This window comes from Sinocyclocheilus rhinocerous, unplaced genomic scaffold, assembly GCF_001515625.1.
Source record: "Sinocyclocheilus rhinocerous isolate Xijiao unplaced genomic scaffold, SAMN03320098_v1.1 scaffold919, whole genome shotgun sequence".
Lineage (NCBI taxonomy): Eukaryota > Metazoa > Chordata > Actinopteri > Cypriniformes > Cyprinidae > Sinocyclocheilus > Sinocyclocheilus rhinocerous.
In genome coordinates, this window is record NW_015637585.1 from 3,152,694 (window position 1) to 3,174,032 (window position 21,339).

Below are 21,339 nucleotides of genomic sequence, written 5' to 3' on the forward strand. Positions count from 1 at the left end.
TTTGCTGCAATCCAAGAGTTTAGTTGATAGCACATGTATGACACTCACATCCTGGAAGTCAGACCACTTACATACGCCTGAGATGGCATCATTAAAGAAAAGTATTGCATGTGTCAATCTCTTATAACAAAGGGTTGCTGGCGTTATCTTATCTGTCAGACAGTTTGAAGAGAAAAACAGGAAATATAATTTTAAAAAAGTGTCGCATTTGGAAACTTACGTGTGAGGTCTCATTTTGCAAATAAAGCCAAGCACTGTGACATAATTACAGCAAAGTCCATTAGCTCTAGCTCAAAGTAGTTGTTCTATGAAAAGTGTTTGAGCCAAAGAGAAATGAGCATTAAACAGGTCAGGGGTACAAATATGGTCATGGTGTTAGTGCCTGGCATCAATCTAAACAGTGCTTTTGCACTTTCTTGATCTCTACAAATGTAACGTTTAGTGAAACACAACATAAATAGCTCTCAAATGTGTGTTTAATTGTCTGACAAGGTTCAATTAACCTGAGGACACTGCAAATCTATTCGCATAAACTGTAATACAGTACTTGAATAATAAACGCACTGTTAAAAATATTTTCCAACAGTGTCCAATTAACAATCACAACAGTGTTAAGAAAATCTATCTGGCATGCAGACAAATGATACTTGAATACTTGATTTTTTTTTTTTTATGTGTTGCTTAAAGTGACATTTGTCTTTAATATATATCAGTTTGAAGAGAAAAACAGGAAATATAATTTTAAAAAAGTGTCGCATTTGGAAACTTACGTGTGAGGTCTCATTTTGCAAATAAAGCCAAGCAAGTGACATAATTACAGCAAAGTCCATTAGCTCTAGCTCAAAGTAGTTGTTCTATAAAAAGTGTTTGAGCCAAAGAGAAATGAGCATTAAACAGGTCAGGGGTACAAATATGGTCATGGTGTTAGTGCCTGGCATCAATCTAAACAGTGCTTTTGCACTTTCTTGATCTCTACAAATGTAACGTTTAGTGAAACACAACATAAATAGCTCTCAAATGTGTGTTTAATTGTCTGACAAGGTTCAATTAACCTGAGGACACTGCAAATCTATTCGCATAAACTGTAATACAGTACTTGAATAATAAACGCACTGTTAAAAATATTTTCCAACAGTGTCCAATTAACAATCACAACAGTGTTAAGAAAATCTATCTGGCATGCAGACAAATGATACTTGAATACTTGATTTTTTTTTTTTTATGTGTTGCTTAAAGTGACATTTGTCTTTAATATATATGTAATAAATAAATCAATTCAACCAGCCTGAACTGATTTGGTGCTCTTACCCGATCTGATCAAGTCTCTTGGTTCTAAATGGTTTTGGGACACTTTTCAGCAGGTCAAGCCCAAAGACCACCATGCCAAGCACTGAAATCAGCTAAACACCAGCTTGGCCATTCTGAGAGATCGGCTTAAACCAGCTTATACCAGCTTTGACTAGTATCTAATATTTCAATAGCAATGTTGCATTAGACAGAAGTAATTAAAGTTGTTGCTGCAACACAATAGCTGGACTTTGATAAGGACGTGACTGGGACTAAATTGAATGAAATCAAGTACAGTGAACATCCGTAACTAACTATACATCAAAACCCCTCCCCTTTCGGTGGGGCACCACTGACAAAACCACACCTTCTAAGGGTCAATGGTGCATTTTCACCACCTTTATAACAGCCAGCACATTCGAACCCTTCTCATTGTCCTGAGGTAGACCCACCTCAGCTCAACACTAGAGGACTCTTTAGAGACACTGGGAGAGACACTATGTCAGGGGACGCGTACCTGAGGTTGCTCTCTATAGTAGCCTATTTATGTGTTCTCAACACTGAGGCTTATTCAGGGTAGGTTTTCTTTCTATCACTCTTATATTGTGTTTAACAAAGCTGAGTTTCTTAACATTTATTAACATTCCATTCATCACTTGCAGAGGTTTTCCACTCACTCTTCCTGACTGGAGATCAAATGCAGGTAAGAACTACACCAGCACAAATCCAGATGCCTCACTTCCATAAGGTTATAATTTTAGGGTGGTAACACTTGAAGCCTTTAAATATGGTGCATTATAAAAAGCATTTTTAATGCATTAGTTATGCCTTGTAATGCACAATATAATGAGTTCTATGAATAAGTTTAGTCATTAATGTTTTAAAAATATATTTTTAAAATATAATATTACATTGTTAATATTGTATAATAGAATATAATATACATTATAATATTTATGTATGCATTATTACACCTTTAGAAAATATATTGCATTAAAACATAATAACCAATTTCAGATGTAACAAAGAATCTGCAAATATTATAAGGCATTTTTAACTTACAATATTTATGAAAAGATAGCTTTAAGTGTTACTGAATGTATAATGCATTATGCAGGTATTCATAATGTATGTTATAATGCATTATATATATTTTATAAATTATGTGTAACCAAAGTTAAAATGCATTATAATACATGAAGGGCTGTTTGTGTTTTAATGCATTATACATTCTAAATGTGTAACAATGAATAGGTAAGTGATATAATGTATTATAACAGTGGTTAAAATTACTCATAAAATAGTACAATGCATTATGATGTGCATTACAAGGCATAATTAATGTAACACTTATAATGCATTATATAGAAAAGCTTTAAGTAAAGTGTCACCAACTTCTGTGGTACTGAAAAGAGGACCTGTTAGAAACCATGCTATCAAACTCTGATGAGTTGTAAACCTTTTAGTCTTCTCTAATAGAAGCACTCGCACCGGTATGACCAATTTCTCACAAGAGTGACTGCGGACACGATCATTTGTTATAACAATCCAAACAGAACTATGTTTTCGGTTTCTTTCTTGTTTTCGATTAGGTTCTTATTCTCATTCCACTTTTCTTTTTTATTGTCCTTTAATCACTTTTCCCTCCTGTGCTGTAGATTATTTCGCAAAGTGTGATTTTGGCAGTGATTTGCCGGCATCCTGCGATTGGACCTCTGAGGGACCCATCAGTGCTCAGACAGCAACAGGTAATTATACTGCTGAGACGAAATTGCTGCAGAGACAGTAACTGCTTTGTGTTTACAACCAATCCATTCACCTGCGGCAACAACAACAGCAGTTAATAGGTTTCTAACAGCACGTAGCAGAGCTTCTTTAAACTTCTTTTTCCTCAAATTACGTTATTCAACTTGACTTTCAAGTACGCTATTCACCGCATTCAACCACTTGTGTGAACAAGACATTGGTCGACACGCTACACTGTAAGAATTCGCAAAACACAAAGTATATGTTTTCGGTTTCTTTCTTGTTTTCGATTAGGTCCTTATTCTCATTCCACTTTTCTTTTTTATTGTCCTTTAATCACTTTTCCCTCCTGTGCTGTAGATTATTTCGCAAAGTGTGATTTTGGCAGTGATTTGCCGGCATCCTGCGATTGGACCTCTGAGGGACCCATCAGTGCTCAGACAGCAACAGGTAATTATACTGCTGAGACGAAATTGCTGCAGAGACAGTAACTGCTTTGTGTTTACAACCAATCCATTCACCTGCGGCAACAACAACAGCAGTTAATAGGTTTCTAACAGCACGTAGCAGAGCTTCTTTAAACTTCTTTTTCCTCAAATTACGTTATTCAACTTGACTTTCAAGTACGCTATTCACCGCATTCAACCACTTGTGTGAACAAGACATTGGTCGACACGCTACACTGTAAGAATTCGCAAAACACAAAGTACAGATCAGAGTCTAACTTGTGGCACATGTTGGCTTGGAATCTGCAAGCAGGTGATTTGATAATTATTTATGACTGCATGCTTTTAGAGGTCAGTCTATGAACTATATGCAAGAATATAAGAGCAAACTCATTGTGTTTTGAGAAAAAAAATATTCATAGTTCTGTATTCTGTACAAGACAGAGCTCTTTTTGGAGCTTTGTACTACTTATAAGAACAGGGACAAGTAACAACAAGCCAGATTCGAACTTGCACAGTTCACATAAGCACCAGAGCGCTATGTATCAGGATACATGTTACCCACAATCACAGCGTTAAAACTGAATCAATTATTGATTATTGTTATTACAAAAGTGTAAATTACAAACTTGTGAAGGCTTACATTTTTATAGAAAACAAAAACTGACAAGACGGACATCATTTCAGCAGCTCTCTTGCAAATCATTTAAATTTACACTTGTTTTGTCTTTTTGTCTATGTGCTACAGAGGAAACATCTCTCCATCCTGAGAGTCCATCTGGTGTGTTTCACCTCAAGAGTGGATTTCTTAAGATCTCAGAAGACTCCTGTCTGGAGTTCTGGTACCATAAACCTAACAAGAAAAATTCTGAACTCAAAGTTTTGCTAGAGGGTGATATTCTGCAAACATTGATTTGGACCTCAGAGACATCTAGCATTGGAGACTGGAGACAAGTCTTCATCCCTCTCAAAAAGCAGTCTGACAAAGACAACATCCAGGTACAGCCATTTAAATATTCATATTTAGGTTTTGGGCATCTTTGTGGAGAAAGATAGCAGATAATATTAAAAGGTCATTTAAAAAAAAAAAAATTCCATGTGTTTTAACTGTGTATCCAGAAAGTTAGAACATTTTGCAGCCAATGAAACCAACAAAACAATGAATTATCATGCCGGCGGAAACAAATTATTCTAGCATTCATAATCTGCTGTTGTCCAATGAGCTTCAAATTTCTAACCTTTTAATTTGTGCAAAAATCTAAAAAAAAATTTAAAAAAACATATTTGTGGTTTTTGTTGCAAAAATTTTTGGATAAGCAATACAGATACAAAAATAACTCCATGCAGTTCACCAACGGAGACTGATTAAGTAGGAAGTAACCCCCTTGAAAAAACTCCAGAATTGTACTTCTAGACATATGCATTGTAAGTTAAGCTGTTTGCCATCTAAAAACACAACATAAATTTCTGTAAGTTGTTTGATAAGAAAGCATCTGTGAAAATAATGAGCACAATAGTAATTGTAGTAATTTAAAAACGTTCGTGTCTTGAGTGATGAACATTTTGCAGGCACTGACGAATCACTATTACTCCCTGCAACTGTAATTGTGTTCTCTGGCAGGTTGTTTTTGAGCTATTAAAAGGTCTGCAAGACGATGAACAAACTGCCTTTGACAGAATAGGAATATGGAAGGGACAATGTGGTAAGTGACATAAGATTATTATTATTTTGACCTAGTACATCACTTACCAACATACAAACACCCTTAAGCTAAATTCACCAGATTTATTGGCCTTTGGGAAATAGTAAAGTGTTAATATATCATCCACAGGGCCACAATGTCAGCGAGGAGGCACATTTTGGACTGATAAAAGCACTCGCTGCACTTGCACTGATGAGCAACTCATCTGCTCTCACGTCCCTCGGTCCAAAGATACTTTTGGCACCTGCCATGTGGCCTCTGACCCACACTACACTACTTTTGATGGGGTCAGCTTCCAATTTGAGAGTCCTTGTACCTACGTCTTGTCAAAGGTCTGCGATGACTCAGGGTTGCTTCCTGAGTTTGCAGTTGAGGTGCAAAATGAGAATAAAGGGGACTCGCACATATCCTCCATTCAGCAAGTGAACATCAATATACATGGTCTGAGAGTGACCATGGTGAGGGCAGAGAGGAGAAAAGTCATGGTAGGCTGTCAGCCACAATGAATGATGATTAGATATAACATATTTGTATTTTGTCTTAAGCAATAACTCACGCAAAAATGAAAATTTGCTGAAAATTTACTCACTCTCAGGCAAAAATGTAGAGGAGTTTGTTCATTAGATTAGATTTGGAGGACTGTAGCATTACATCACTTGCTCACCAATGGATTCTCTGCAGTGAATGGGTGCCATGAGAATGAGAGGCCAAACAGCTGACAAATACATCACAATAATCCACAAGTAATCCACATGACTCCAGTCCATCAATTAGCATCTTGTAAAGTGAAAAGCTGTGTTTTAAGAAACAAATCTATTAAGGTATTTTAACTTTAGACCCTCACTTCTGCCACTTAAACCATTCTGATGGCGCCCATTCACTGCAGAGGATCCATTGATAAGCAAATGATGCAATGATGTAAATTATGCTAAATTCCTCCAGATCTGTTCAAATGAAGAAATAATCTCATCTACATCTTGGATGGCCTGAAGGTGGACAAATGTTCATTTTTATGTGAACTACTCATTCAACCACTTTCCACTGTTGTCCTAATCAGGTTAATGGGATTTGGAAAAATCTCCCTCTACTCCTGCAAGGAAACAGAGTTACGGTTAATGCCCAGGGAGATGCTTTGGTCCTTCAGACAGACTTCAAACTGTCCGTCTTCTACTTGAGATCCGGTGCTGTTCAGGTGATTGTCCCCAGCCATTACTCAAACAGAATCTGTGGCATGTGTGGCAACTTTAACCACGAGACAGAAGATGACATCAAGATCCCAGACAGGTCACTGATGCAGGACGCGCATGTTTTAGGGCAGAGCGTGTGTGAGGAACCCACCCTCCCCAGTGTCTGTACAGATGCAGAGGAGCAGAAGTACGCCAGCGAGGTTTACTGCGGCATGCTAACATCCAGACAAGGGCCATTCTCAACGTGCTCATCTGTTCTGAATGCAGATAGTTTCTTCCGAAGCTGCATGTTTGATATGTGTACAACTCACGGAGATCCCGCAGACCTCTGCAATGCCATTGAGGCCTTCAGTGCCACCTGCGACAAAGTTGGGATCTCTGTTCTGGCCTGGAGGAACACAACATTCTGTCGTATGTACTTAAAATGTCCTAAAATTATCTATAAAAAGAACATTCTGGTCATAAACTCGACTGTATTGATCGATAAAGAATGTGTCACAATAATGCACCCGCAATGGAAGTCTATGAGGCTTTTTTTGGCCATGATTTATGCAGTTTAAAAAAAAGTTTATTATTTGATCTGTAAAGTTCTCCTTTTTAAATGGACTTTAATATGTGAATGAACATTTGATTATGCATTACTAATGCAATTTCTGATGGTGGAGTTTGGTCCATGTAAAAAGTGCACCAGGATTAACCAATATTATGGTCGATACTGATAAACCAGTAATTACTTTTGGGTGATGACCAATAAATATCGGACATTAAAAATTACTTCATTTGAAAAAATTACTACATGTGAATTTTAGGCATCACATTATGATGTATAATACGAAATATAGACAAATATTCCTTTTGAAATCTCCTATAGAACCACAATTATTATTCAGGCTCTGGCGGTCCATCACAGTTCCATAACGAACCGAAAATATTTTTACACTTGTCTTAACATTAAAGACATTTCTTTGGCAAAGCATCTGTAAATTGTGATATGGCTTAGTGAGGTTATTTAAATAGCAAAATGTTGCAATTGAATTAAATAAGTATTTTGTCTGCATGTTTTAGAGTGAAACGCATAACTGTGTTGATGCAAGCAGCTCATGGTCCAGTGTTTCAACGTCTCAGTTCACAGCGAACTCAATATTTGAATGTGCTGGTTACTATTTTTTTTAAAAACACTAAATAATATACCCATAATTAAATATTCATTTGTAATTAATTTACAGTGTAGTTGAATTATAATATTAAGATAATATTAATAATTTTACTCTAAAAATGCACCAGATTGATGCATTTAACTTTAAAATATCAAAAATGTTCTTGTCCACCCCCCTATAGTCTCACAAATCCTGGGTTAAATCTTTGCCATAATATATTGTTATCCCTTCAAGTTTGTAATATAACCCTTTAAATCTCAAAAATAAGCATCAAGAAGTATATGTGAAACTGGCCTTGAACTCTATCAAAATGCATCTGACCTTCAATATTAGTTTAAAGCCTTAGTATCTCCTCTCCACCCAAATCTATGAAACAATAGAGACAAGCGATTCAAGTACTGCCAGTATTATTACGCTAATCATAAATATAAATTAAGGCTTGACATGTCAGATCAGACTACCTGATTTGAGCCACTGTTGAGCAAATGGCCTATCTCAGACCTCTCTGTAATCAGTAGTGCGGTCTCCACCTAACAACCCACACAGAAGTACTAGACATAGTCACTGGTTATTAATTAATCATCTCCCACACCTTCACCAGCTGACCCGTAACTTTCCATTACAAACCACAAAGGCACTGAGAAACATATTGTGAATCTATAAGTCAGATTGTTTATGTTTGATTCTTCGGGTTTCTGTTTTAGCTGTGGTGTGTGGCCCTCACAGCCACTATAACGCCTGTGCCAGCGGCTGCCCTAAGACCTGCTCCAGCCAGGATGCTACAGGGTCTTGTGGGATATGTGAGGAGCGCTGTGAGTGTGACGATGGCTTCATGCTCAGCGGAGGAGCATGTGTATTAGCTGAAGACTGTGGATGTTGGGCTAATGGACAGCATTATTTGGTACAGTAGCTTAGCAATCTTATTGTTATCATCACATCATTATAGATAGATAGATAGATAGATAGATAGACAGACAGATTTAAGCTCTTAATTTAACTTTAAAACGTACAAAATTCTCTTCCAGAATTCAAGTTTTATATATTTTGTAAAATTCGTTGTTTTTGTTTTTTTAAATGTTACGCATGCATATACAAACAATTCAGTTAAAGCATCAGTAAACTATTATAGAATTTTTGTTAATACACATCATATTTTACTAAAATATTTCTGTATATTTTACTAAAATAGTATAGTTAATCTTTCTCTTCCTGTCCTATCTAGATCAGAGAGACATTTATGGAGGGTGAATGTGAGCAACAGTGCCAGTGTTTGGGCAATGGGAACATTCAATGTTCACCTACATCCTGCAAAGCTGATGAAGTATGCATGGTTAAGGACGGAGTCTTGGGTTGCTTTCCATCCAGCCCGGTGACCTGCAGAGTCTACGGTGACCCCCATTACATCACTTTCGATGGCAAGGCCTACTCCTTCTGGGGCACCTGCAACTACACCATAGCAAAAACCTGCGGGGTTACTGAAACCCAGTTCACAATAACGGCACGAAATGAGGGACAGAACAACTCTGCAACTTCCTCCCTTAATTCTGTAGCTCTTGACATGGAAGGCCTACATATTGTCATCGGAAAGAACAAGCAGGTTTATGTGAGTGACTTGTTTTTGTCATTCATTTGGATTTGACTATACTATCAGTGTGTGTACTGACTTAATGTATTCAGTTACACCACAAACATGCAATGCATATTAAAAAATAGAAAAAAATATTAATTGATTAACCATTTGAGGTATCATTAGTGTACGTACGGCATGAGTTACAAAGGAATCATATCATGAGGAATGAAATCTTGATTCTTGAAATACTATGAAAACATACAAACATTTCAGAACTCAAAACTGCCTAGTCCAAAAAAATTCCAAGCTGCAAAAATGGCAACTTTGTAACACCATAAAGATAAATCCATCAACACATGACCATCCATATTTACACATCAATCTGGTGATTATACGTGTCATCAGAAACTAGAAAGATAGCACCAGAGAACAAGAAAAGCAAACAAATTACTGTGTTAGAGTACAATGAGGGTAAGTTTGTGATGCCTCCTCATTGTTTTCCACGTAGCACTTATCTTCTAATAGTACGCACTTACCACGTAGCACTTATGTACCTAATCATTCATGATATACATGGGCAGTTCATGGAAAGAAATGTGGGCAGGAGCTGCCATCTAAAATATATGACCCATAATTAGTGTTTACAGTAAGTAAAATGTTCATATTTTAAAGGTAACTGATAAGAGACGTGTTTGCTTATGACGTCGCCTGTTATCTTTCAATGATAACATTTGAGGAGTGTCCTGATAGTGACTTCTGCTTCACATAATAAGGCCTCTGGCAAAGATATGTAGCTGCAGTACTTCAGATCTAAACTGGTCGCATTTTTTAACCAAAGTATTCATCACCATGTTATGAGTAACATGACACTCTTTGGCCCTCACACTGAAGATAAAACAATGTGCCAACAAATGAATGACCCAGTTTTAATTTTACAAATCTAAACATATTTTTATGATTTAGCATGATGATTTGGGATAGTAATCAAATATCCCTTATCAAACATTTACTAAAATAGTTTCTAGCAGAATACTAAACTTACTCTAGTTATTTTTTACTACAATACAACTGTGCCAACTTGGCATCAGCTGCCAGAAACATAAATAAATAAATAACAGAAAGATTTTGAAAGCACTGGTTTGAAGAAGATTACACTACTACAAAAAATGTATCATGATATCATGGTAGTAACAGGATGAATCATGTTTTGGCAGAATCTATGGCTACCATAGTAAATTTCGTATACCTCCTTTCCCCAGTCTCAAAACCTGAACCTCACAAAAACTCTTTCAAAACCAGTATGTAATCAATGTAAAATCTCAATGTAAAAATGTAAAGAAAAAAAATAAGACATTATATTTTGCTTATAGCTTATTGTAGGACCATTGAAGGTTTTCCATAGTTACATACATTTTAAGACATTTACCTCAAAATATCATTATTGTAATACAAAAGTCATTAAAAAAGCTGCATAGGGAAACAAAAACTGCAGTATTATAGTATAAATAGTAGTAATAGTAGTTACAGTAAACTGAATTTAAAATACAGGCAATTTAAGTATACCGATAGATAAATAGATAGACAAAAGCACATCAAAAATGTAAAATATCTGCCTAAATTAATGCTGATTAATTACTGAACATAAGATAATCAATAAAAAAATATATGTACTGTAAATAAATGTAAATCGTAACGGTCCTAATCTAGGCCTCATTTCCTCGAAAGGTTTGATGACATACTGTATACTCAAAAAGTTCCTTACCTTGACACATATGTTTTTCTTCACTCCAGGCAAACGGTGGTCAGGTTCGCCTCCCGGCGGAGTTTGGTTCCTCTGTGTCTGTGTTTCAGTCGGGACCCTACGCTCAGGTTAATACAAACTTCGGTCTGAGGCTGCTGTTTGGAAACGCCAGGCTGTTCGTCCAGGTGGATGAACGCTACAGAGGAGTATTGTGCGGCCTGTGCGGTACCTACTCCGGGAGTCAGTTTGACGACTTTCTGACACCCGACGGCAACACAGTGGCGAATCCGCACGAGTTCGCCAGCAGCTGGAATACCGACGACAGCGATTGGCCGTAAGAGTTTGGAATCCTCACAAAAATTATATTGATTCCTAAAATATAAATCTGAATTGATAAAGATAGACAAACAAACTGATATTGTGCAATGATACTGACAGATGTTACACCTCAGTGATTTAAAGGATTATTACTCAACTCAGACACCAAATTGAAATAAAATTCGTGTTGACAGTTCTGTAAAATGAGCAGACTGAAAGTGATGTTGTTACTCTCTACAAATGACATCCACTCTTGCTCTTCTTCTTGGCGTGTTTATGAGAGTTCGCAAGCCGCTTCGTGAACGAGTCATTCTTTTTTCAGTCGGATCTTTTCAATGGCTGATTCTTTTCACAAAAATTCGAATGTTCGAATGATTCAGTTCACGAAGCGACTCACTGACTCACCGATCCAGTGTTATGGGAAATAGGAAAGTAGCAGCAGCCTAACTGAATAATGGAATGTGAAATACAAAGGGGCAAAAAGCTTTGGCACACTATTAAAATTAAGTAATTTGTTTTGTTTTGTTTTGTTTTTTTATTTTCTGTGATAAAAAGCAACATTGTAATATCAAATAAAGACATAATATGTCTTTTTTTATACCTTTTTTCCAGTTGCAGTAATGGCTCTCCAGACCCCCCTGAGTGTCATCCAGACCTGGAGAATGATGCATATACAAAGTGCAGTGAACTGTTTGAAGATGCTTTCAAAGAGTGCCACTGGTTTGTTCCACCACAGATTTATGTCAGCAGCTGCGTTTCTGATTATTGTATTTCCAAGGGTGACAAAGCTCAGCTCTGCACCTCTTTGGAGGACTATGTGTCTGCTTGTGAAATAGCTGAGGTGTTTCTGCCAGACTGGAGGAATCACACCTTGTGTTGTAAGTGATTAGTAAAAAAAAATGATCATAAATATGCTAACTTCATATTTGTCTTATTCAAATGTTTGTCCTATTCAAACAATGAATAAATCGTTTTCATAGATGTTTTTTTCAGTATATTAAATGAAAAAAAAACTCTTTTCTTTTTCCATACAGTTGCCGATCCACTGCCAACAGATGACCCCACACCAACTCCATCTGCAGCAAGTAAGCAGTATTTCTTCTATCTATCTGTCTGTCTTCTTTTTTCTATATTTATTTTAATTCTTTTGTCATTACACAGGTTGCCCATGGAGCTGTAACTTTGACCAGGATGAATGTGACTGGGAACAACTTATCCAAGACAGTTTTGATTGGACCAGATGGTCAGGGTCAACGCCATCAAACTTCACTGGGCCAGCCGGTGACCACACCACAGGAAGTAGGTTTTCTGTGCAAATTGGTTTATACAATCTAAAGTAGACTATGGGATTCTGATGGCATTGGGGAAAACTCAACAAAAACAAAACTGTGTTGACTGCCCTATTCACCTCTCTGACTCTCTGACTGTTTTATATAGGTGGCTATTACATGTATATTGAGGGGGATAGTGTGTTTTATGGCGACTCAGCCCGAATAATGAGCCCCGTCTGCCACACTTCTGGCAAGCAGTGTTTGAGCTTCTGGTTTCACATGTATGGCCTGGCAAATGCTATGTTACTCAACCTCTACATATTTGAGAACAATCGTGCCTTAAAAATATGGTCTAGAACTAACAACCAGGGCAACAGTTGGTACCAAGGCCAGGTTGAAATCAAACCACAACAGCCATTCCAGGTATGTTACTCTATGTGCACATCCCAAGTAGAGTGCGTTAATGTCAATGAATTCAGAGGACAAAAGATGATGTGCTCTAGGCAGATATGTTAAATATGATAAGTGATTGTTTGTTGTTTCAGATCATCATTGAAGGCATCAGGGGCTCAAATCCTCTCTCAGATGTGTCCATAGATGATGTGTCCATAATGCATGGTGCATGTGACCGTAAGTGTTGTAGATATTAATCTATTACAGACTGATCTTTAAAAACAGTTTGAAGCTTTTTTTTTTTGTGGCATGATCAATGACTACTTTCAGTGTTTTTTTTTTTTTTTTTGCTTTGCTAGTCTTAAAAAATACTACACTACTTCAGACTCTACTTCAGAAATGTTGTTGTTAACTGGATATTTATTTATTTTATTTTTATATTTTAAATATAATCTTTTTGTATATTTCAATTATAATATTAAAACAAGCTCCAATTAATTTTATCTCAAAACATTGGCAGATTTGTCTGCAGAAGATTTGGACTTGACCACTCTGGCACCCCATCCATCTACTCCAAACTTAAAGGACCCCCATCCAAGTAAGACTTCCAATAATAATATTAATGTTAAAGTGATGTAAGATCATATATTAACACATTATTCATAGGTAATTGTTCCTGTACGTGTTTTTGTAGTTCAAACTACAGAGGACATGAGTTTGATTCTTATGGAATGCATGAACTGATAAAATGTACAGTATACCTTCAAAGCAATTAAAACATAAAGGTGTCTTGTGAATATAAATGTAAAGTGGATGGATTGTGAAAAGTGGGAGTTACACACAAAACGAGAGAAAATTAAAAGTAACATGGATTTGTGAGATATCAGACATCACTTTATTGTTTTAATGTTTAAAAACACGGTCACATGCATCATCTTGGTGGATCAGAGTATGGTTAACTGCTTGGCATGATGAGTATATGGTTACCTTGTTTTGTCAGATTGCAGGATGAACTGCGATTTTGAAAGTGACATCTGCAGTTGGACTCAAATGGTGACTGATGTTTTTGATTGGACAAGACACAAAGGCTCCACCCCCACATCAATGACTGGTCCCTCCTCTGACCACACAACAGGAAGTAGGTTAATTTCACATATTATTTCACATATTGGTCAAGTTTTTGACCGTTTCCCTAATCAAATGTCTCCTTTTCCTGGTCCAGGTGGGTTTTATATGTACATTGAGGGTGACAGTGCTGTCCATGGCGACACGGCCCGTCTACTCAGTGCAGAATGTGCTGATCCTCAACCTCAATGTCTTCAGTTCTGGTATCACATGTATGGCTCCAGCTGGACCATGGGACTGAGCGTCTTCCTGCTGCAATATGGCAATGTGGCAAAAGAGGTGTGGAGAATGAGAGAAGACCAAGGAAACATGTGGCATCTTGCACGGGTGGACCTGAGACCAGATGTTAAGTTCCAGGTCAGTGAAAGTTTGAAAACTTATGTATCAAATCTTCTCTGAATGCTCCATGGTAAAGTAAATATAAAAACCTTTTTATCAGTTTAATATGAGGTGCAGGCTTTAACTTTTTCTGTATACTGTATTTTAATTATATTTTGCCAAAAAATATAAGAAAAATGTTTAATCAGTTTTATTTAAAAAGAAAACAAATCTCTGTTATTGTTCTATCAGGTGATCTTTGAGGGGCGTAGAGGAAGCTCAGCCTGGTCAGATGTTGCCATTGATGATGTCTCACTGCACAGAGGATCCTGTAGCGGTATGTTTCTACTCTTCCCTTAGTAAAAACATTCAGCTTTAAAAACAGGCCGACTTACTCAGCAGAACGACTTCTTCATTTTGCATGAGGGTTCTTAACTTAATGTGTTAAAAGTTGTAAATATCTTTCAGATTTACCAATCCAGGTGGCTCCACCTTCAGTCCTATTGCCACCAGCTGCACCAATCCAACGTAGAGAAATTCCAAACGCTTCAGCTTGTAAGTTCACTATCCACCACCGCAGTGTGATTACATTCTGTTATGATTGATGATGCCATAAAATAACACTCTCACAACTAATTATCTGCATCTGCCGTTGTTTTCAGAATAAGAATATTGAAACTGTTAATGTAATTTGCTTCTTTCCTCCAGCTTGTGGCATCAACTGTGATTTTGAAAGAGACATTTGTACTTGGACTCAGTTGGCGACTGATGTTTTTGATTGGACAAGACACAGAGGCTCCACCCCCACATCAATGACTGGTCCCTCCTCTGACCACACAACAGGAAGTAGGTCTTCATTTACAGATCTAAGTCATTCTATCATTTTAAGTTTAAAATCATAATTATTTTACATGAATAAATTAATAGGTGAGTTGACACAATTTATTTTGCAGGTGGGTTTTATATGTACATTGAGGGTGACAGTGCTGTCCATGGCGACACGGCCCGTCTCCTCAGTGCAGAATGTGCTGACCCTCAACCTCAGTGTCTTCAGTTCTGGTACCACATGTATGGCTCCAGCTGGACCATGGGACTGAGCGTCTACGTGCTGCAATATGGCAATGTGGCAAAAGAGGTGTGGAGAATGAGAGAAGACCAAGGAAACATGTGGCATCTTGCACGGGTGGACCTGAGACCAGATGTCAAGTACCAGGTCAGTGAATCTTCTTGGAATGCTTTATATGTTAAATTAAATGCAATAAACTATGACTAGAAATATTTGAGCAGTGGCATTTAGGAGGCATAAAAAAATCTGTTATTGGTCTATCAGGTGATCTTTGAGGGGCGTAGAGGAAGCTCAGCCCGGTCAGATGTTGCCATTGATGACGTCTCACTGCACAGAGGAGCCTGTAGCAGTATGTTTCTACTCTGCACTTAGTAAAAACATTCAGCTTTAAAATCAACTCAACTTACTCAGAAAAATGACTACTATGTTTTGCAAAAAGTTTATTTAACTTAATGTTTAAACAGTTGTAAATATTTTTCAGATTTACCAAACCAGGTAGCTCCATCTTCAGTTCCATTGCCACCAGCTGCAACAATGCCACAACCTGCACCCATCCAAACTGCAGAAATACCAAACACCTCAGCTTGTAAGCTCACTATCGGACAACACAGTGTGATCACATTCTGTTATGATTGATGATGCCATAAAATAACACTCACAATTAAATCTCTGCATCTTCTTTTGTTTTCAGAAAGACACAAAACAGCTCTTTGTCAAGTACCTGCATATGTAATTCAATTGTAAATTAAAGAAATTTGCTTCTTTCCTCCAGCTTGTGACATCAACTGTGATTTTGAAAGAGACATTTGTACTTGGACTCAGTTGGCGACTGATGTTTTTGATTGGACAAGACACAGAGGCTCCACCCCCACATCAATGACTGGTCCCTCCTCTGACCACACAACAGGAAGTAGGTCTTATTTTCTAGATCTTCAGCATAAAAATTATAGCAAATTTTGTAACATCACCAAATGAATAGTAGTGTTGCACAAATTCTATGACAATTTCTCTACTCAAGGCTTTTCTTTTCTTTTCTTTTTTTCCTTTTCCAGGTGGGTTTTATATGTACATTGAGGGTGACAGTGCTGTCCATGGCGACACGGCCCGTCTCCTCAGTGCAGAATGTGCTGACCCTCAACCTCAGTGTCTTCAGTTCTGGTACCACATGTATGGCTCCAGCTGGACCATGGGACTGAGCGTCTACCTGCTGCAATATGGCAATGTGGCCAAGGAGGTGTGGAGAATGAGAGAAGACCAAGGAAACATGTGGCATCTTGCACGGGTGGACCTGAGATCAGATGTTAATTTCCAGGTCAGTAAAAGTAAAACTTACTATACATACTAAAACATTAAAAAAACTTTTAAAAACATTTATGTTACTGGTATATCAGGTGATCTTTGAGGGGCGTAGAGGAAGCTCAGCCCGGTCAGATGTTGCCATTGATGACGTCTCACTGCACAGAGGATTGACCAGATTAAACCAACTCATAACCAGTTTAGGACCAGCTTAAAACAGCTCAAACCAGCTAACATGCTTCAAAACATACCTAACCAGCATATGCTGTTTTTTTTTCAATGGGAAAGTCAACTAATTCAGCAAATTAATAGTAGTGTTGCACAAATTCTATGACAATTTCTCTACTCAATGATTTTCTTTTCTTTTTTTCCTTTTCCAGGTGGGTTTTATATGTACATTGAGGGTGACAGTGCTGTCCATGGGGACACGGCCCGTCTCCTCAGTGCAGAATGTGCTGACCCGCAACCTCAGTGTCTTCAGTTCTGGTATCACATGTATGGCTCCAGCTGGACCATGGGACTGAGCGTCTACCTGCTGCAATATGGCAATGTGGCCAAGGAGGTGTGGAGAATGAGAGAAGACCAAGGAAACATGTGGCATCTTGCACGGGTGGACCTGAGACCAGATGTCAAGTTCCAGGTCAGTAAAAGCTTGAGAACTACTGCTTCTGATATTCTGTGAATGCTCCAAGTTAAGTAAACATTCCTAAACTTTTTTTCAGTTTAATATGAGCTGTAGCCTTGAACTTGTATATACTGTATCTTAATTATTTTGGCAAAAAAATGGCATTTAGTAAAGAAAAACCTCTGTAATTGGTCTATCAGGTGATTTTTGAGGGGCGTAGAGGAAGCTCAGCCCGGTCAGATGTTGCCATTGATGACGTCTCACTGCACAGAGGATCCTGTAGCGGTATGTTTCTACTCTGTGACGCAATGTGGCCAAAGAGGTGTGGAGAATGAGAGAAGACCAAGGAAACATGTGGCATCTTGCACGGGTGGACCTGAGATCAGATGTTAAGTTCCAGGTCAGTAAAAGTAAAACTTATTGGTTCTTTGAATTGTACATGTTACATACTAAGCATACTAAAACATTAAAAAAACTTTTTAAAAAATGTATGTTACTGGTATATCAGGTGATCTTTGAGGGGCGTAGAGGAAGTTCAGCCCGGTCAGATGTTGCCATTGATGACGTCTCACTGCACAGAGGAGCCTGTAGCGGTATGTTTCTACTCTGCTGCAGCCCTTAGTAAAAACATTAAGCTTTAAAAATAGACCAACTCACTCAGTAGGACGACGACTTCATTTTGCAAAAGGGTTCTTAACTTAATGTGTAAATATTCAGATTTACCAGACCAGGTAGCTCCATCTTCAGTTCCATTGCCACCAGCTGCAACAATGCCACAACCTGCACCCATCCAAACTGCAGAAATACCAAACACCTCAGCTTGTAAGCTCACTATCGGACAACACAGTGTGATCACATTCTGATTGATGATGACATAAAATAACATTCTAACCATTAATGCTCTACACCTTCCATTGTTTTCAGAAAGATGCTGATGAAATTGTTATTGAAATTCACTTCTTTCCTCCAGCTTGTGGCATCAACTGTGATTTTGAAAGAGACATTTGCACTTGGACTCAGTTGGCGACTGATGTTTTTGATTGGACAAGACACAGAGGCTCCACCCCCACATCAATGACTGGTCCCTCCTCTGACCACACAACAGGAAGTAGGTCTTGATTAACAGATCTTGAGATCTTGAGTTGACCTTCCAAAATATATCAGTTATTTCACATGAATAAATTGATAGTTGTGTTGCACAAATTCTATGACAATTCCTCTCCTTAAGAGTCTCCTGATCCAAATTTCCAGGTGGGTTTTATATGTACATTGAGGGTGACAGTGCTGTCCATGGCGACACGGCCCGTCTCCTCAGTGAAGAATGTGCTGATCCTCAACCTCAGTGTCTTCAGTTCTGGTACCATATGTATGGCTCCAGCTGGACCATGGGACTGAGCGTCTACCTGCTGCAATATGGCAATGTGGCCAAGGAGGTGTGGAGAATGAGAGAAGACCAAGGAAACATGTGGCATCTTGCACGAGTGGACCTGAGACCAGATGTCAAGTTCCAGGTCAGTGAATCTTTTTGGAATGCTTTAAATTTTAAACACGCTAAACTATGACTAGAAATATTTGAGCAGAGACATTTAGGAGACAAAGAAAGATGTGTTATGGATCTATCAGGTGATCTTTGAGGGGCGTAGAGGAAGCTCAGCCCGGTCAGATGTTGCCATTGATGACGCATCACTGCACAGAGGAGCCTGTAGCGGTATGTTTCTACTCTGTGTCGGCACTTAGTAAAATCATTCAGATTTAAAAACAAGTTAACTTGTTTTTAAAGGTTTATTTACTTTATGTATTAACAGTTGTAAATATGTTTCAGATTTACCAAACCAGGTGGCTCCACCTTCAATCCCATTGACAAAACCTGTACCCATCCAACGTAGAGAAATTCCAAACACTTCAGCTTGTAAGTTCACTATCCAGCACCGCAGTGTGATTACATTCTGTTGTGAATGCTGTTGCTATAAAATAACACTCCCACAATTATTTGTTGCATCTTCCATTGTTTTCAGAATAAGAATATTGAAACTGTTAATGTAATTTGCATCTTTCTTCCAGCTTGTGTCATCAACTGTGATTTTGAAAGAGACATCTGTGCTTGGACTCAGTTGGCGACTGACGTTTTTGATTGGACAAGACACAGAGGCTCCACCCCCACATCAATGACTGGTCCCTCCTCTGACCACACAACAGGAAGTAGGTCTTATTTTCTAGATCTTCAGGTCATTCTACCATTTTAACTTCAAAATCATAAGATTAATTATTTTGCATCATTAAATTAATAATTGTTTTGCACAACTTCTTTTCCAGGTGGGTTTTATATGTATATTGAGGGTGACAGTGCTGTCCATGGCGACACGGCCCGTCTCCTCAGTGCAGAATGTGCTGACCCTCAACCTCAGTGTCTTCAGTTCTGGTACCACATGTATGGCTCCAGCTGGACCATGGGACTGAGCGTCTACCTGCTGCAATATGGCAATGTGGCCAAGGAGGTGTGGAGAATGAGAGAAGACCAAGGAAACATGTGGCATCTTGCACGGGTGGACCTGAGACCAGATGTCAAGTTCCAGGTCAGTAAAAGCTTGAGAACTACTGCTTCTGATATTCTGTGAATGCTCCAAGTTAAGTAAACATTCCTAAACTTTTTTTCAGTTTAATATGAGCTGTAGCCTTGAACTTGTATATACTGTATCTTAATTATTTTGGCAAAAAAATGGCATTTAGTAAAGAAAAACCTCTGTAATTGGTCTATCAGGTGATTTTTGAGGGGCGTAGAGGAAGCTCAGCCCGGTCAGATGTTGCCATTGATGACATCTCACTGCACAGAGGAGCCTGTAGCGGTATGTTTCGCCTGGGTCTGGAGGCCCTTAGTATAAACAGCCTAACGTGTTAAGTGTTGTTAATCGATTTAATAGACATATTATCTGAATCCAATACCTAAGGATGCCAGCGAAACCTCTCTCTCTGTCTCTTCAGAGATCACGATCTCAGACACGCATGGAAATTCTGACAGCATAAGCAAAAATAACATGATAAAGCCAATCGAGGAGGTGGCAAAGAAAGAGAGCTGGAAAGCAACAGATGACAAAATCACAGCAAGACGGAGGTAGAGAGCCTTTTTTATATATACTGTATATATAAATTATTTACCATGAATTCAATATGATTATGAATTGATTAACAGCCATGTATATAGGTGAGAGAGTCATTATTAAATACTTTTTTGTAGTGCATGTTACATAGTTATACATTTATGTAAGACATTTTGCTGTATTGCATGTTTTGTTTTAATATCTGTCCTCCTTTCTGCTCATATATAATATATGAGGAAAATTATGCATCTGTTGTTAGCTGTTTGTTTTTTGTTTTTTTGTAACAAACATTACTGACATCAGTTAATTTGCCTATGATCTTTGGTATGCAGGCGGTCCCTGCTGTTTAGGGAACATTCCTGGGCTTGAGATGAAACACTACGAGGCAACCCATTAGCTGAAAGCACCTGTCATTTGTCAGTATGAACCCACTCAACATCATAGCTCATGAACTACTCAGACCAGTTTTAGCAAGATCATTTGCTGTGTAAGTGTTGTTTACCTAGGAAGTATCTCTTATCACCTCTAATGTAGTCATTTCATATTATGATTTACACATAACACCATTGAAAGGTATGGCGTTTTCCTCTAATATCACAGTGGTTTTTCTTCCTCAAGTTCACATGTCTCTTAGCAGAGTAAGCACATTATATTAACTATGAGAATGTCCATACATCCACAGAACATATGAATACTTATTTTAATTTTCAACAATCAATCTATTGTTTTATCATTTATAAAACTAGCTAACGTCTTTTTGCTGAATGTTTTATGTGCATGCATGTTATCTGTGAGTCAGTGTTTTTGTCTTTCATTTAATAAACATTAATTTCATTAAGTAAACCTTCTGAAGGTCCTGTTATTTTTCAACTTTGAATCTTTGTATGATTCTGCACATTATTTAGATGTTGCACAATTGTTTTCCAGCATTCCTGTCATACTTTCAGATTTTAAGTGCAATGAGAAGTGACTTTTATATACAGCAAAACCTGCTT

The 21,339-nt window shown here is 37.9% G+C and overlaps 1 protein-coding gene and 1 long non-coding RNA gene across 2 annotated transcripts; both read left to right on the forward strand.

Moving 5' to 3' along the window:
- Positions 1–1,766: 1,766 nt before the first annotated feature.
- LOC107749183 (uncharacterized) lies at positions 1,767–3,018 on the forward strand. The gene is made up of 3 exons (XR_001641000.1): positions 1,767–1,863; positions 1,950–1,990; positions 2,946–3,018. It is a non-coding gene; the product is annotated as an uncharacterized LOC107749183 (long non-coding RNA).
- A 749-nt stretch (positions 3,019–3,767) lies between these two features.
- LOC107749217 (MAM and LDL-receptor class A domain-containing protein 1) lies at positions 3,768–21,120 on the forward strand. Its single transcript, XM_016564312.1, has 36 exons — positions 3,768–3,792; positions 4,228–4,478; positions 5,101–5,182; positions 5,312–5,667; positions 6,240–6,780; positions 8,231–8,427; positions 8,749–9,129; positions 10,888–11,171; positions 11,768–12,033; positions 12,190–12,240; positions 12,317–12,454; positions 12,593–12,849; positions 12,972–13,056; positions 13,340–13,417; positions 13,820–13,957; positions 14,042–14,301; positions 14,515–14,599; positions 14,731–14,817; positions 14,971–15,108; positions 15,216–15,475; positions 15,593–15,677; positions 15,810–15,914; positions 16,101–16,238; positions 16,381–16,562; positions 17,572–17,649; positions 17,758–17,842; positions 17,967–18,071; positions 18,220–18,357; positions 18,501–18,760; positions 18,873–18,957; positions 19,072–19,158; positions 19,311–19,448; positions 19,563–19,822; positions 20,008–20,092; positions 20,229–20,358; positions 20,677–21,120. Exons 1-36 carry the CDS (start codon positions 3,768–3,770, stop codon positions 20,711–20,713), a joined length of 5,958 nt encoding a protein of 1,985 aa, XP_016419798.1. The 3' UTR covers positions 20,714–21,120.
- The last annotated feature ends 219 nt before the right edge of the window (positions 21,121–21,339 follow it).